Raw genomic sequence first — 16,190 nt, 5'->3', positions numbered from 1 at the left:
TGGAGACACCTTCTTTCCTCAACACTTTTAAAGGCAGAGAGCCTTCAAAACACACGTAAAACAGGAGGTGTAGGCTCTGTTCCAGCTGTAGCATCATCCCAGCAGGTGAACAAGATCTGTCCTTTGACAGGACAAAGCCCTCATTCTGTTCTGTTTACTCTGTGTATAGCTTAGTCTCCATATGTCACTCCACTGAACCCACCAAGAATACAAAGACTTAAGGTTTAACACTTTACAGGTCAGGAAACAGGGGCAAACAAAATACACTTCTTTTATACCCTCCAGGAATTACAATTTTTATGGATGGTCTCCATTATAGCTCCACAGCTGTTAACCAGAGTGCAGCCTGCCATGAATTATTGGTCCATGTGACTTTAAAGTATTTGTAGATCTAGCTGTGATATTTTTAGTTAAGATTGAGAAAATTGCTATCAGCAAACTTTTGCAGCAGAAGAGAGCTCTGTGGTCACAGTCTGCTCTCCTGTACCTCAAAGGCAGATGCGGGATCCTGTGTCCATGACCAAGACCAGGCTCTGGGTGATGCCCAGGTTGTTTAATCCCAGAGGAGTCTGCGTGAGTGATTGGTTGGATGGCTGTTTGAAATTTGCCTCTTATTTAGTGATGGCATTTCAAAAGCCATCTCAAAGTGGATTAAGGATCTTATTCTCTTTTTGAATGTCAGAGTAATGACGATATCTGGTCTGATCAGAGAAATCTCCTGAGAATTTTCCCAGTAAAACAGAAAAGTAGTGTCAGATTTTTACTCCAAGCCTCCCAGAAACACCAAAGCAGCTGCTTTTGTCCCACCCCATCCTGTCACCAGTGTGACACAGTCTTAGTAACCACAGGAACTGTGGATTCACATCAACTCAACCCCATCTTGAGGCTTCTACCTTCATGGGTGTTAAGTGGTATGGTTTCCCATTTTTAGTGTCTCCCAGGCTGACTGGTTAGAGGAGAGAGAGAGAGCCACTAAAATAGTCATAAACTTTTGTAATTCCCTATTATAAATTTCTCCTAAGGGAGACCAAACAGTTTCTGCACGTCAGAGGATGTGGCACAGGGCCTGCAGGAGCCATGGCCTCACGATAACACAGATAACTCCATGGCTGTGGTCCCAAGATGTGGAATGGACATTAGAAGTATCTGGAGGTCAGATGGACTTTGAGTCCCTCAGATGGCACAGGAGAATGTAGAGCTGCAGGAGGAACCTGCTCCAAGCCTGATGGGGCATCTTCCACTCCTCTCCACCAGCTGTGGTGCAGAGGCTGAGGGTGAAATGGTTAGAGCTGATGGAAATTGAAAGGATAAACTGCTTTTATGTGCATGGTGGAGAGGGCTGAGAAAGACAAAAGAAAGGCTTGGACCAAGTGCTCTCCTCAAGTCAGAGCACATGCAATGCTTTATTGGTCACTCTCTGTTGGGGAACACTTTTGAAAAAGAATAAATAGAAAATCTCACAGCTCTTGCAGTCGGCCCAGCGTCCTGATAGCCCCAGGGAATTCCAGCAGCTCGTTGTAGTTTAGATCCCTGAAAGACAGAGAAGGGAAAAACATTCATTAACGTTGCTGTAGGAGCTCAACCGAGTGTATCTGTGCTTTGAAGGCATGGAAACTTGGTTGTTAAGCATGGGAGACATGTTTTTCCTACCATGCTGATCCAGCCACTGCCTGGAAACAAAATCTCACACATTCCTGCAGCAGGAATATTCCCTGCTAGGAGCACTGTCAGGCGAGAGCCAGTCCAAGCCATGGCTGCTGCTGTCTGGACTCCTTCCCCCCCAAGTCCTTCCATGCCTGGTGCTGGACTGTGCTGCTGCTTCACATCTTCAGAGTGGCCCATCCCCCTCTCCCAGGAAGTCACCCCCAGGGGCTTTGGCTGTGAGTCATTTATCCTGCCTTTCCAGGTCAAAAAGGGATTTGATGAAGGACAAGAAACACAAGAGAAGCTTCAGTTGTGTGGGCCCCATGAAAGGTGCAGAGGGGATCAGGGGATCATTCCCTTGGTGCTTGTCCTGGGGATGATGGATCTCCCTGCCACTGGGACGTGCTGTGACTGGGACCAGTGGGAAGAGCAGGCTATGGGAAGGCCTAGGTCTTGTGGTGCTTGGGGTGAACCCCACATTGGAAACTGTGAGCCAAAGGTGGAAGTGATGTGCAAGAGGTATTGACACTGCAGATCATTAAGCTTAATTTGCAGTATAATAAATTAAGTAAAATATAATATGTTGGTCATAATGACAAGCGTAGAATTTACCTGCCCTGACTTGGCAACCAGAAGAGACATGTGAGCCTGAATGAAACATCATGGGCTGTATTTGTTCTCCAAGGATGGACTGGCACCTCCAGAAAAGTATTTCTTTGGGGCATTGCTGGCAGCCTGGGAGGAACAGCCCTCTGAAGGTACTGATCCTGCTGTTGACTGAAGGGGGCCCATGGAGACTGGCTGGGCTTTAGGTGTGTAGCAACTCCTCCTCTAGCATGCCCAACACTCTGAAAGGCAGTTCCAGATAAAACGGTAACATTTGGCCCTGTCCTGTCCATCCCACAGACCAAGACACTGAAGTCTGAAAACCAGGCAACTGTTTCCTACCTGCATGAAACTCACTGAGTTTTAAGTGGTAGATACTTTGGAACATAAGGGTAATTACTGGCTCCTGGAGATTACTGTATAATTACACTTAATGGACCTCAAAGTAATTACCATGTAACCTGAATTGTGGTTTACGGAACAGAAATAACCGTGCATTTACACAGCAATGAGTTGCTGCCCAATTACCTTGTAATTCTCATCCTCTGGGCCCAGGCATGGTAATTACGTTATGATCGCTCTTGGCCCCTCTCTCTCCTACATAGTCTTCTCCTTTACCGGTGTCCCTGCTTGGGAATTACTCTACAGCACTGTCTTGGCTTGGCCCTGTAGGTATTTACACAGTAAATCAACCCAGAGAGTCTCTCTAAAATGGTCTTCCCTTGCACCTTCCAGGATTCCAGGCTTATATGACTTATGACCTAGGGAATACTTATCAGGGAATTACAAGATAGGGGACAAAACCAGAAGAAAATATGGAACGAGGTAGTCTTGGGTGGATTTTGTCTTGTGTAGCCTGACAAGGTCCATATCAGACCTTGTTGCTCAATTCTCTGCAGCTCAGGGGATGCGGCGGGCCCTGCTATGGCGGGGTTTGTCTCTGCACACCAAGGGCTGTTTTCTCTCCTCCAGTTACAGAGGGAGTCTGGCTGCCTGCACTACGTGTATGGATCTGAGCAAAAAAATCCTGTAGGACCTGCCTCTCAAGATCTGGAAAGGGTTCACATCGTCTAATAATGGCCAGCGGTGGCAATTAGCAGGAGAGGAGCACAGGGCTGGTGACAAGGCCTCAAGCTCTGCCTCCCTGCCACGTCCAACCTGCAGAGCAGTGGCGGAGTCCCAGCACACATGAAGCTGCTGTGTGTGTCCCCAGGGCCCTGGAGTCAAACAGGAGCGATGTGTCCCTCCTCACGCCAGCTCGTCTATTGGATATGAGAGCTCTGCACCTCCGAAAGAGTTTGCTCTGACACACTCAGGTCTCATGTGAATCCAAGCAGATCTGTGAGTTTTCCCAGTCTTCTGCTTGAGCTGAAAATGATCTGTTAAAGAATAAATAGCCCAACACATGACTGCTCATACACCTCACTCTTTGCAAGACACACATAGCTTGTTATCAGCTGCTTGGATGCCCTTAGCCAGTTTCTGTCGATGGTACCTGTCACCGTCACGGCTGAGTGCCTCGCCCTGTACAGGCTCTGTTACATGGGGGAACACAGGGCAGGACTTTTACAACGCACATCCCTTCACCGAAGCTCGAGGAGGCACAGGAGTGGATTTCCAAAGAGAACAAGTGATTAGAAGTGCAGACAGGACACCGCTGGGCATTTTGAAAGCATTGGTCAAATCCAATTATCCTTCAGATCACTGCACTGAATGAATCAGAGGGCATTAGCAGCCTAAGCTGACTGACAGTCCCAAACCTCTATCTGCACATAAGGTGTTTAACACCTTTAAAAGTCTCATCCTGCAGTGACTTTCCAAGCTTACAGCGAGGTTTCACAGCAGTGCAGGAAGCCGCAGAGGTCACTCAAGGCTGGGTGTCTGCCTGCACCGCTTCCATCCCTTGTACCACAGACTGAGGGGCTGGGATGAGCCTGTGCAATGCCACGGCACCAGCCCTGGAAGAGAGGCACTGTGAGCCCCTCTGCAGGTGACACAGCCCACCGCCGTTGTGTCACCAACACTGGGGGAAGCTCTGTGCAATGGCATGGTGTTGAGTTTCTCTCCAGCGATACCTGACATGTCTGTGAGCAGCCGACAGATGGAAAATATTGCCCAACAGAGAGGAGACTTGGCTCAGCTGTGATTCACTAACAGAAGAAGGGATCTTAGATCTGTAACCAATATTATTTACAAGGAATAATTCAGTGTGCTGTAATATTTGCTCCTGCCTTTCTCTAAAAATGCGTTTCCTTTCCAGCTCGCGTCTCTTCCAGGCAGGCTGGTCTTTCATCAGCAGATGAACATTTTGTTTGTACCTCCGTGTGTGTGCAAGTATGTACAGGACCAGTTCTTCCTGAGCGAACACACACCTTTCCCAGCCCTGGCAGCACCTTGGTGCCTCCCTCCCCCCCCTGCACTTGACAGATACAAAGAGCATTGTATTCAGCAGCTCCCTCTGGGTAAAAAAGCCATCTCCGAATGCTGGTATATACTGGGCTTGTTGGAAAGTGGAAATGCAACCAGGTGTAGTCATGCTGCTCCAGCCTGGCTGCCAGCAACCCCAGTCTGTTCAGGAGAGACAATGTGCCTGTGCTCGCTCCTGCTGGTGCTTCCTGGTTTTCGGGGAGGTGAGCCTCCCTCCCGGAAAACAAACCCAACTGTGCTCATTAACAGCTCCCCTGAGTGATGCTTGCAGCCGATTGCTCTTGATCTGTGTGCCACTTGCACTGCCCTGACTTGCCTCCAGTGCTGCCCTGTGCCAAGCCCTGACAATTTCACGGGGGTTCATCTGGTTGGGGGAGGCTGGAAGAAGCCAGTAACTGAAACAGTCCCCAGGTGACATCTCTTCCCTGCAGTGGGGCAACCCTCCCCAAAGCCCAGACCCAAACCAGGACACAAGGATGGCTTCCCTCTCCCTTCTCCTTCCTTCCCAGAACTTGAGTTGGGCTGTGGTTCAAACAATGACCCAGAAAGTCTCTGACCTTCACTGCAGAGGAGGCCATGGGTGTTCATGGCAGTGGGAAAGTTTCTGCTCCTTTAGTGAAATTCAGTCCTTGGGTCTTTCCACAGATGTCTGGTATCAGCAGGGCTACATCCTTCCCAGACACTGCTCCTGTCTGCCTGCTCTCCTGTGATGAATTTGTCCCAGCCTGTGTGCCTGCTGGTGGGTCTCCGGAGCTTCTTTCTCGTCATTGGGTCAAGGCAGATGGGAAGGAGTCTGGGCTCAGTGAGTTGGGGAGGATATTGCGTTTTGACTTCAGTGGCAACAAAATTTCCTCCACTGAGCATGCCAGTGAAGTGTACATCATTTACAAACCCTTTCCAGGGGCTGGGTGGGTATAGAAAATGGATGTACCATAGAAAATGCCTCCACGTGTCCTATTTCTCTCTGTGACTTATCTGAGCTGCTTGGACAATGCTTTGCTGGTCCCAGATCCACCGTCTGACACTTTCCTACTGCTTCTGGCTTTGGGACCATCTGGGGAAAGCTGCAAAAAGCCGAACTTGCCGCCAGGTGACACTATCCCCACTGCACTGCTGTGGTGCATGGGCTGGGGTCTGGCCTGGGAGGCGTCTTGGCCCAGGGGAACTGGACCTGGCACTGCTGGTGTGTGAGCTCTAGGGTCTGCCCTGAGGCTTTGCACACTATGTATAGGGTGTCCCGGCTGTGGGGTGCTGCCCTTTTTGGCACACCTGGGAAAGTGGACCCCATGCCAGCATTACCTGGTGGAAGGATGTGAATGCACCATGGCCATGATTATGCCCAAACAATAGGGAAGCCTCGTAACAAAAAAAGAAATAATGGGCATGACATAAGGAAGAGAGTTTTGCCCATTATCAAGGGATTTTGGAAGCAAAATCACCCAGCCAAGAGATTCAGAAATGATGTGCAAGAGAAATGACTATAAAAAATCACTTTCCTTAGTTGGGCTCCAAGTTACCAGCTCCAGGCATCATAGTGGGATGTCGAAAGGAGCCTTGTCTGTTCTTCTAGTTAAAATGAAAAACCTCTTAAAGGTCACCCAGTCTGTCCAAGACACAATGAACTGGCTGGCTTTCCATTGTTGTTATTTCTAGAGTGAGCCTATAGCTTCATATTTGGAAGATCTTAACCAACCCTGTTGTTTATTTAGAAATAAAAGTAAATTGACATCAAAGGCAGTTATTTTGGGCTTTAACTGCCAGGGTGATTTGAAGCTGACAACATTCAGCCTGGAACTATTAATATCATCAGTCGGGCCAAAAGGAGAGAAGGAGGGGAAAGAGTCTCAGGTCAATTTTCTGCCTGTTAGGGACTATTAGTGGTTCCACACAGGAAGCCAAAAAAAAATTATGTAGTACTATAAATTCTTCCATAAGCCACAAAACACCACAAATTTGCAGCTAATAAACCTGAAGATGCAGTAAGATTAGAAGCTGGAGATGGGACATTTGCTGACTATTTCAGTCCCAGTGTAGTTCGAGATGTTACTGCAGTGTCCTGGAGGGAGACTCTGTGCAGCCTCTGACAAGGACTCGCGTTTCCACCTGTCCTGTGCTGGCATATAATCAAGCTGCCAGTAAAAGTAATTACTGCTGCTGCTAGTTGTGCTGGTTACTGTGGCCAAATCAAGCAGTGGAAATGATTTAATTGGTAGTCTGAAAGCCCAAGGGGGCTGTCATGACCATGTAGTTTGACCTCTTGCCTGGCACTGGCCAGACAGCTTTACCCAGATGCCTTATATCAAGGTCATGGCTTGTGGCTGAGCTTGAGCTGGGAAGAGCTGTCTGATTAGTCTGGAGTATGAAAAGTAAATGTACCATTAGGTGCCATGTTTCTGTTGTGTAGCATCACCATAAACCCTGCTCTCCTGGTAGCGACCAACACGTGTGGTGAGTGTGTGCCTTTCCCCAGCACAATCTGGGTGATGAGATGCAGCCACTGCCTGTAACACATGAGAGGAGGGAAGGGGGATGCAAAAGGACCCAGAGCACACGTCTGACTCCAGGCAGCCTGGAGCCGTGTGCCCAGTCCCTAAATGAAGACATACAAGAGGCAGAGGCTCAAGTGTGAGCAGGAGAGAAATGACCTGTCATGGGATTCATCTGCTATCGTCAGTGTTTTAATTTGGGAAACTAATCATGTCCTAGAAAGGCCCATTTTTGGCAAATTATGAGGAGAAGCTTGGCTGTGAGGGAGCGTGACAGAGTTCATGGGTGTCCCAAAGGAGCAGAGATGGGCCCCCACACTGTGGGAAGATTGTCAGGTACTAATGGTACCTGATTTCTGCCAGGAGCAAGCAGCAACCTCTGTACAAGGATTCATTCTGACAGCCTGGCCTGGAAACATCCCAGCCTCTCACTTACATGGTGCTGCACCATTTTACACGGTTTAAGTGGCACCGAAAGTCTATTGCTGGGGCGGGGGGGACCTGTCGGTAGGTCATGCCTTGTATGCCTGCAGGCACCAATCCTTCCCTGCACAGCTCTGTTCTCCATTTAAAAACACAGCATTGCCCAGAATGTGTCTGTTCCAACCAGTATTTCTGTCTGTTCTCTAACTGACGAAGGTACCAGATTAAATATGTTTTCAATTCTGTTTGATTTATTTAACAAGGTTGAAATAAGCCTTTGAGAACGGGATCTCGTGGGGGGTCCTGGGAGCACAGGCGCTGCCATGCACATATTATTTACAAGACACAAAGGGAGCTGACCGCAAAGCGGAGCAGTGGGGACCACGGTCGCTGGGATGCACAGACAATAACCATGGAGCTGATGACTCAGGCAGGGGAGGCACGGAGTACGCTGCTGCACTTTGCCAGGCAGGGGAACAAGGCAGGCTCGAGGAAGCCTGGTCTACAGCAGAGCATTTCTGAACTGTGGGAAGGAAGCTGGGGACCAACCTAGACAATTCTGTGATTCTGTGATTCTGTGACTTCTACCTACCCCTCAAGGTGCACAAGTTGCTGGTGATCAGCCCCCCGCCCCCTGCAGTGTACTGTTCCTGGAAGGAGGGAGCGTGGGGTGGGGGCAGAGCTTCTGTGCGTCAGCACACCCATGGTGAAAAGATGCCCACAGCTGCCTCTGCTGCCATTTCTGCTGCCTGCAGTGTCTGTTCCTCCTTTTCCCAGGTAATCAATTCATGCTCACACATTTCTGGACGCAGAGGCTTCCCTCCTCCGGCACGGGCAGCTGCTCTCGTGCAGATGCTCTGTGAAAAAGTCTGTGTCCGACGGGAAGGCTTTGAGCAAAATGAAGCCCAAGGAGCCAGAGGAGTTGGGGACCCCTGACAGGTCACTGAGCTGACAGGGTGCAAGAGGGGTGGTGTGAGGATTTGGTGGGCAAAAGAAGAATAGGCAGAGTCCTGCGAAGGAGGTGAGCCTTATAGCAGAGCCATAACCCACGGAAAAATGCAGCGGGTCCAGAACTACCTTTTCACCTGAACTGCCTTCCCTTTCTGTCTTTTTCTTGAGAATCTTGCAAAATATCACATCTGGTTTGGGTCATGTTCAGCCAAAGCTGAAAGCCTGGTTGAGCTGCATCGGTGAGGACACATTTCTGGCAGTCCAGGCTTCTGCTTTCGGGAGACAAGATGCAGCAAACTGGGACCCCTTGGCCCAAGGAGACCATGGGAGGGAAGTGTCCGGTCCCCATGCTCCCAGACAGTGCTTCGTGCGTTTGCAAATTCAGTTTTACAGGTGGCTTTCTCTCTTTGGAAAAGTCACCTTCCATTTACATGACGATCAGAGCAGGCAATGAGCTTTATAGCTCTGTTCTTGGATGAGACACAGGGACCCAGGGCCCTGAGCTGTGGTCCCTCTTTCCAAAAAGCCACCTGCCCCCTTCCTTTCTCCATGCCCTGAGTCTGGGTACCCAAGCCTCTGCAGAAGTCCCCTCCCTCCTCTGGCAGGGCAGGGTGGGACTGTAGAGCCAAGTTGCCTCTGATGAGCTCCACCTGACACACATCAGGGCTGGAGCATCAGGATGCTGGGGAAGGAACAGAGCAGCTCAGTGCAGCAACCAGGACATCCTCGGAGGAGTCAAAACCATCAGCTACTTTGGGAATTGCACAGACTGGGATTAACAACAAGAGACTGCACAAAAGGTTTCAACTTAAACATGCTTACGGAGACAAATGCCACCTGAGGAGCAAGGTAGCACTTAGCAGACAGTGTTCCAGGAGAACAGCAAAGCCTGCCTGGCCCTAAAAGGGTTAAACAACCCTTGTATGAGCTGTGGTGGAGATATTTCTCATTGCCTTTTTCTTGCCTTCATTGCCTGAGGTGCACTCTATATTAATTTTCTTTTTTTTCTCTCCCATAGAAAATCCAGCTCTCCGTAGGAGTCGGTAGGTTCCAGCTCTGCTCTGCGTTTACAGACTTGACTAATTACCTGGATAATAGGGCAGCGCTCTGCGAAAGCCTGTGGTAAGGGCATTTCCTGTGAGGCAAGGTTAGGCAGATAAAACGCCTGGAGCCAGAGGGTTTTGGATTCAGCCCTTCTGGGAGATGTTTTTAATTTATTAGTGCTATTTTTTAAAAACAAATTAAAAGGTTTTTAAATGAATGGAGATTTGCTCTTTCCAAGTGATTTATCTCCTTTGTCTGACAAGCAGAGGAGCTGGCAGGGGTGTGGATGGGGAGGGGGAAGTCAGAGAGATAGGAAGCAGTGGGGTCATCTCAGGCAGAGGGGTTGGGCGAGGGCTGTGGGGCCTCTCTGAACCACTTCCCCATCACATCCGCGTCAGGGATGGGCTAGAGATGCCTGAACAATCAGAGGAGCAGCACTTTTGGGGCAGATCATTGCTATATTGGCCATAGCCTGGAGGCCTTCAGTATTTTGGGCTGGTCCTGGGGAGCAGCCATTCATTTCCCATCCCTGCCTCTGCCCTGGGAACCACCTTAGCCCTGCTGCAGGGTGGGGAGACAGGACACTGCCAAGACACATTTTACTCTCTGCCAACGTCAGGGTCTTGTCTGGTTGCATGTGCCAGGGCAGCGAGGAACCCTAGCCCCTGTTTTCGGTTCAGCCCACGCTCCATGTATGTAGGGGACTCAGGCATGTCATGGACAGGACCACTGGGAAGGCCACAGCTCTTACTTTTGCATTCCTCCCCTTGCCTCAGCAGCTCAAAATGGAGCCCTGAGCAGGTGTTGGGGGATATGTCGTGGTTTTTGTGATGGGGACCCGGCACGTACCCATGCCAAGGTGCTGCTTGGTACTGCCAGCCCATCTGCACCCAAGAGCCATGTAAGAGCGTAGACCTGCTGGATCCTACCCCATATCAGAGGCCCCAAGGACTGGTCTTGATGGTTTTCCTCTCCACATGCATTTGGCAACTAGCGTTCAGGGCCACAACGCCTCCTCTCCCTGCTTGGGCAAAATAGTCCTGATGGGAGGAAAACCACTTTCTCCTTTTCTTCAAAGCAGAGCTCCCAGCCCAGGGGTGTTTTCAGGGAGGTACTACTGTTTTGGTGGAAAAGATGGGAAGATCCATGCAGGAACGTCTCCACCCCTTCAGCTGCATGCTCTGCTTGCTGTCTGGGGTCTGCCCTGCTTTGCCATGGGGACACTGGCAAGACTGAGAGCTCCCTAACAGCAGTCAAGCTGGGAAATGCTAAATGATGGTTTATATGTGGTGGTGTTTGGAGCTGGAACTTGGGGGTCAGCTCTGAAATTCAGCTCCATGATTACATGCCCTCCCTATGGCTATCTGTGAAGCGCTATACACACACACACGCATATATCCATATGTATATATGTATTTGGCTGCACAGTTTCAGGTCACCTATCCCTTCCATTCCTTCACCCTGTAGAGAGCAGTGACTTGTGGCCTGACCATTTTGAGGGACTTCATGCATTCATCTTCCTCTCCAGGTTTGATCATGAAACATTTATATACCGGGGAAGCAGAGGGCTAAGTTCAGTTTATCACACCTATCGAATGAGGTCAAAATTCAAGCACTACAAGGCATGAGGCAATTATTCATCAGCCTTTAGATTGCATTCAGACTGGCTGCAAAGCTCAAGGACCTTAAGACATAGGACCTTAAGGCAAAGGTTCTGAGGAGGAAAGTTGGGCACAAGACCAGTGTCACTGTGGAAATTCATGTCACAGGGATCCCCCCATGAGAAATACTGCCCTCACACAGCAGTGGGGCACTTGGCTCCTGTCTTAGCACCATGCAGGCCTTTGGATGGCATTTTTTTCTTGCTGCTCCTCTGAAAACACAGCCCTGTGTCCCCTTGTGCAGTGCCCCAGCCCCAAGTACAAGGTCCGAATGTTTCCAGAAATCAACTTCTGTCATTGCAGAGATGTTCCTGACTGCAGCTGACTTTTCTTTACATCAACTTTTCCATAAACATCCCTACTTACTAGGCTTATGTTGCAGAACAGGTATAATCTAATACCCTTCCCCTTCTCTCCGCATTGTTAAAGATTGACAAATGAAGTCCAGCATAATCAGGAAATGTAAAAATTAAGATCCTTCCATCCAAATGGCAGGAAGGGGGTTATGCTGCCTGACATTTTACAGCACACTTTAAATGGCCTAAAGAGCAATACACTACAGGGCAGGTTTTATAAGGCAAAGCAGGAGCAGCAAAGCGACGTGAAGAGCAGTGCGGCTGGAGTCTCAGCTTTTGGCATGCCTTGCTCCTACTTCTTGAAAAAGATGGAGCTTCCCCTTGACTTTTCTCCTTCATTTCACCGCCCAACTCCTCACCCAAAGCCCTCTCAGGATTCCCCCACCCCACTGCACCAGGCCATTTGCTGTGGTCCAAACACTCGCCTTGGCCACAGGTCTTCCCCTCTGGGCATGTTTATGGGTTGTGGTTATCCTTTCCTTGGTATTTAAAGTCTTTATGGATGGCTGGTCCTGCTCTGCTCACCAGGCAGCAGTGGCTCTGCTCTGCATCTCCTATGGGCACCTCTGAGCTTACACCTTGTTTAAAGGATCCAGGCTACAGGAAGTATGTGTCACATAAGCATATTTACACTCTTATTTACTCTGTGTCTTTGGGAGAGGGCTAAAAAATGCGAAGTATCACCCACTTCGACCATCTAATACCTGGTTTCATGGCTCAGCCATGCTTGGGGTTTCTTCTCACAGCCCTGCAGGGTTGCTCTGTGTCATATCTCAGGCTTATGGGAACCGGTGAGGGAATCTCACTAGGTTTCAAGGCTATTTCGAAACCCTATTTGGAATCTGGCCAGAGAGGCTCTGACTTGCTTCCAGCCTGCCTGCCCAGGTTTCCTTCCCAGGCAGAGGAGGCTGGGGGGTGCTGGTGAACAGCCAGCTCTTGCCCTGACAGAAAAAATTTTCTTGGAGCTGCTTTCTCCAGCTACAAGCTGGTGTTTGACTGGTTGAGACCTGACAGGTGTTTCACATCTACCTGCCCCCTCATCAGCATGGAAAACACAGAGCTGCTCTTGCTCTGTACCTGGCAGAGCTGACTTGTGCACAGTAGCTGCAGGTCAATGCAGGGGAAACATGAAGTCATTCATCTGGCTTCACTTTATCTCTTTCTAGATTTGCTGCCGTCCTAAAATATCAGGGCCAAGCCCTCTCCAAGAACAGAGATGCTCCACTGGGATCTGTTTTTGCAGAAATGATAGGACGTGGGGTAGGCGTCCGATGTGTTTGTGCATAGGCAGCTTGCACACTGCTGAGACCTGCATGGAGCAGTGGGGGCTGTTCCTCTTAAAGTTTTGGCTGCATTTGATAAAAACAGAAGTTTCCCTGTCTAGCTGAATATGAGAAGAAACATTTCCCTTAGGAGAACAGAGGTTTCTGCACCTAAAACTTTTCCGAAAAGCCCGAAATAATTTTTTTCCTCTCAACTTCTACAGTTCTTCAACTATTTGCCTGGTTTATAATCAGCATCTGGCCACAAATACTCATTTTAGGAACCCTGGAGAAGTTTCTGTCTTCACCAACTCTTACCATCCTGCTGCCTTCCAGGAGGTAACGCCCACGGGGTAACTGAGAGCACAGTTTGGCCTCCACAAGCCAAGAAAATGTGCTAAGTGCTGTCAACAGAATGTAATCATAATTTAAGTTAAAGGGTATGTGCGGAGACTGTAATAGTCTCCACATGCACAGGAGCTGAAAGGTGGTGGGTAGATGCAGGTCTAGCAGCTTGGCTGGGCTGTTGCAGACAAATGCTCGGCTGTTTTATGCCACAAAGCTTGGCCAGCTTTGGTCAGCAGGGCAGATGAGTGCTGGAGAATAGCACAAGGGGGATGGTTCCACTTGGGGAACAACTCATTCCTCAAAGATCAGTGACTTGAAATACTTGCTGGCCTGGAGGTGAGAATTAGATGCTCAGGCCAAGAGGAGCGAAAGACAGATCACTCTCTGTTGAGGACATTCCGTCAGTGTGATCAGATGTGGAGGAGAGTTTGGAGATCTCACCCACAGCACTGTCCTTGCAGCTGCAGGCAGCTCATGGAGGATGGGGGCTGTGGGATACGCACATGCACAAGTCCAGGCCATCAGAGCCTGGGCACAGGCAGTAGTCAGGCAGAAACCTGATCCAAGGGGAGGTTGAATACTCCCAGGGCTGCCTGATCAGCAGGGACAGGACTTCCACTGCTGCAGCCGTGTCCCTGCAGTACTATGCAGTCCTGTGCCTGAAGGGACTGAGAGCAAGAGAAGGAGACGCTGAGCTCCTCTGAATGCTGGGTGGCATCTCAGATGGGCAACAAAAGACAAAGAAAGTGCTAGAGCAGGAGCAGAGGGGAAGAGAGGGAACATGACCTTTTGGTACAACTGTCTGTGGAAACTGAATTATCTCCCAGGGCAATGGAAGCTCTTCAGTCTTTCCCACAGGGGAAATAAGGGACCAGCTTCTTCTCTGCAGCTCCATCCTGCTTTAACCCCCTTGGCTGCTGAATAAGGTTGCCCTGATGTAGGCTGTGATGTTGCTGCATGGTCTGCCTGGGTTATAGCCCAAACAGCATTTTCTTCCATCAGCAAGTCTTCCACTCCCTCCTGCAACTTGCCTGCCTTTGTGCTGCCTCGATGCCACGACTCTGCCCTCAAGTATTTGCCTGCGTCCACCAGAAATGACTGGGGAGAAAGCCAAGCCAGCACAGTGATGGGGGAGACCTGTGGGTCACCAGAGGAGACCATCCAGCAGCCTCCCTTCCCACATCATCCCTGGCATGGTTCAAATTCTCCCCAGCTGAGCCCTTCTGGGTGGCCCCAGGATGTGCCAGTCTGAAAGTAAGAGACAATGCATGTCATGGTCCTGCCCCCGAGGAGTGTGTCTAGGGACCAAGGACTTGCCTGCTGTTTCCACTCTCGCCTGATCACTGCTGCTGGCACCGTGCTGGGCACAGAGGGGCCCTGTCTCCTTGAGTGGCACTTGAATGCTGGGAAGCGTCACCCCTTTTTACCATGACCCAGACCCCCTAGTTGTCCCTGGCAAGGAGTTAGGGCCTGACTCTGACCCCAAGGCCTGCATGAAGGGACATGTTTCTGCACAATTGAAGGCAACAGTCACCTCTTCCAGTCTTTCAGAGCCATGATTTATTTGTTTGCTTGTTTATGTTTCCTCCTAGCCCAATGCATGGCACATGAGACCCAAGCAATTCATACTGCTGTCAAAGGCACGTTGTGTGCAAGGCAAGGCCATCACATTTAACTCTGAGTTCAGGGTGACCTGTCTGCTTCTAATGAAGATGTGTCCTGGAGGAGAGTTCATTCCTGCTTCCCATTTTCCCTTGTGTTCTCCTGACAGATTGCTGACCCAGTCATGCCAAGAACATGGTGCAAGATGAAGTCAGCTGGCTATGGATGATGCCAGGTAACATAAGACCATCTTGAAGAGAGATACTCCACAGATCCCTGAGGATTTTAGCATCCTTTGAACTCAAGCCAGCCCCTCATTTTGGTGGTCTGGTGTTTAGGAGGCTTTGGGACCATATGCATGTGGTGAGGAGGTGGGGACACTTCCTGAACAGGGCATGCATGCAAGCTCTCTGGATTGCACCAGGACTAGACTTGTGTCTAGGGCCTCAGAGCCCCCTCCTAGCCACTCTACACACATGCACAGACCCCTCTGCAGCAGCAGCACAGCCAGACCAGCTTGCACAGACACAGGGAGAAAGTTCAGTCTGCCACCACCCCAGGAAGCATCATGCCCTGGGCATCTACTTGCTGCTGCTGCCCTCCATGTGTGGTGATGAGTGAACATACAGTGGGGCTGACCCAGAGACACCAGCCCTTTCCTGTGGCCTGTGGTGGAGGGGATGAACATATACGAGCTCTTTAGGACAGAGAAGAAAACAGGTGACTCACAGGGTTTCCAAGCTGTGCAGCCCATCAAAGCCGTTGGCTCCCAGACTTTGGATCCGGTTGTTGTGCAGGTGCCTGTGGACAACACAGAGATGGTCAGTGGAGGTGCAAGCTGACCTTTTCCTGCCAGTCTGAGCCATGGCCCAGGGACATCCTGCAAACTGTGCACAGCCGGGGCTGGGATGACGAGGGGTGTTATAAGGTCCCCTCTCTTGCCCCGTGAGATACATGCTAGGTGCAAGAGTGCTTGCAGAGCAGCTACAGAGCTCCCATTTCTCCCAGGAAATCCAGTCTGACATAGGAGTTTCCCTGAGACCTCCACTTTCACAGCTGCCGGGTGACTTTGAATGAACTTGCTTAAGCAAGAAGGTTCAAGAAACACCCTAGATCTCACTTTACCTTGGGCCCAACCCTACAAAGTCCTGTGTGGCTTCAAGAGTTGTTCATGGGCACTGGGTGCTATTTAAGGACACAGTCATATTTGGAGTCCTCAGAACCTTAGTATAGCAAGAAGGCTTTGAGTTCAAAATCATCCTGTTAGTCACAGTTTATTATCTTTACTTGCAAAAAAATGAAAATGCTGCCAGTTCCTGGACTAGCTCCAGTTTGATTGAAATGAAAGTTGTCTTCAGTTTAATGCTTCAGAGTGTCTGG

General features: G+C 49.8%; 1 protein-coding gene across 1 annotated transcript in view; it reads right to left on the bottom strand.

Annotated features, from left to right (window-relative positions):
* LGR6 (leucine rich repeat containing G protein-coupled receptor 6) overlaps positions 1 to 16,190 on the bottom strand; it is a 147,140-nt gene that overhangs the window by 24,226 nt on the left and 106,724 nt on the right. Inside the window, exons 6-7 of the mRNA XM_074850117.1 lie at positions 15,540 to 15,611; positions 1,462 to 1,530 (exon numbers count right to left, since the gene is read on the bottom strand). Of these exons, the coding sequence (XP_074706218.1) occupies positions 1,462 to 1,530; positions 15,540 to 15,611 (141 nt within the window). The remainder of the gene's footprint in view (positions 1 to 1,461; positions 1,531 to 15,539; positions 15,612 to 16,190) is intronic.

Source organism: Strix aluco, chromosome 25 (genome assembly GCF_031877795.1).
Source record: "Strix aluco isolate bStrAlu1 chromosome 25, bStrAlu1.hap1, whole genome shotgun sequence".
Classification (NCBI taxonomy): Eukaryota; Metazoa; Chordata; class Aves; order Strigiformes; family Strigidae; genus Strix; species Strix aluco.
This window is presented reverse-complemented; position numbering and strand designations above follow the sequence as displayed.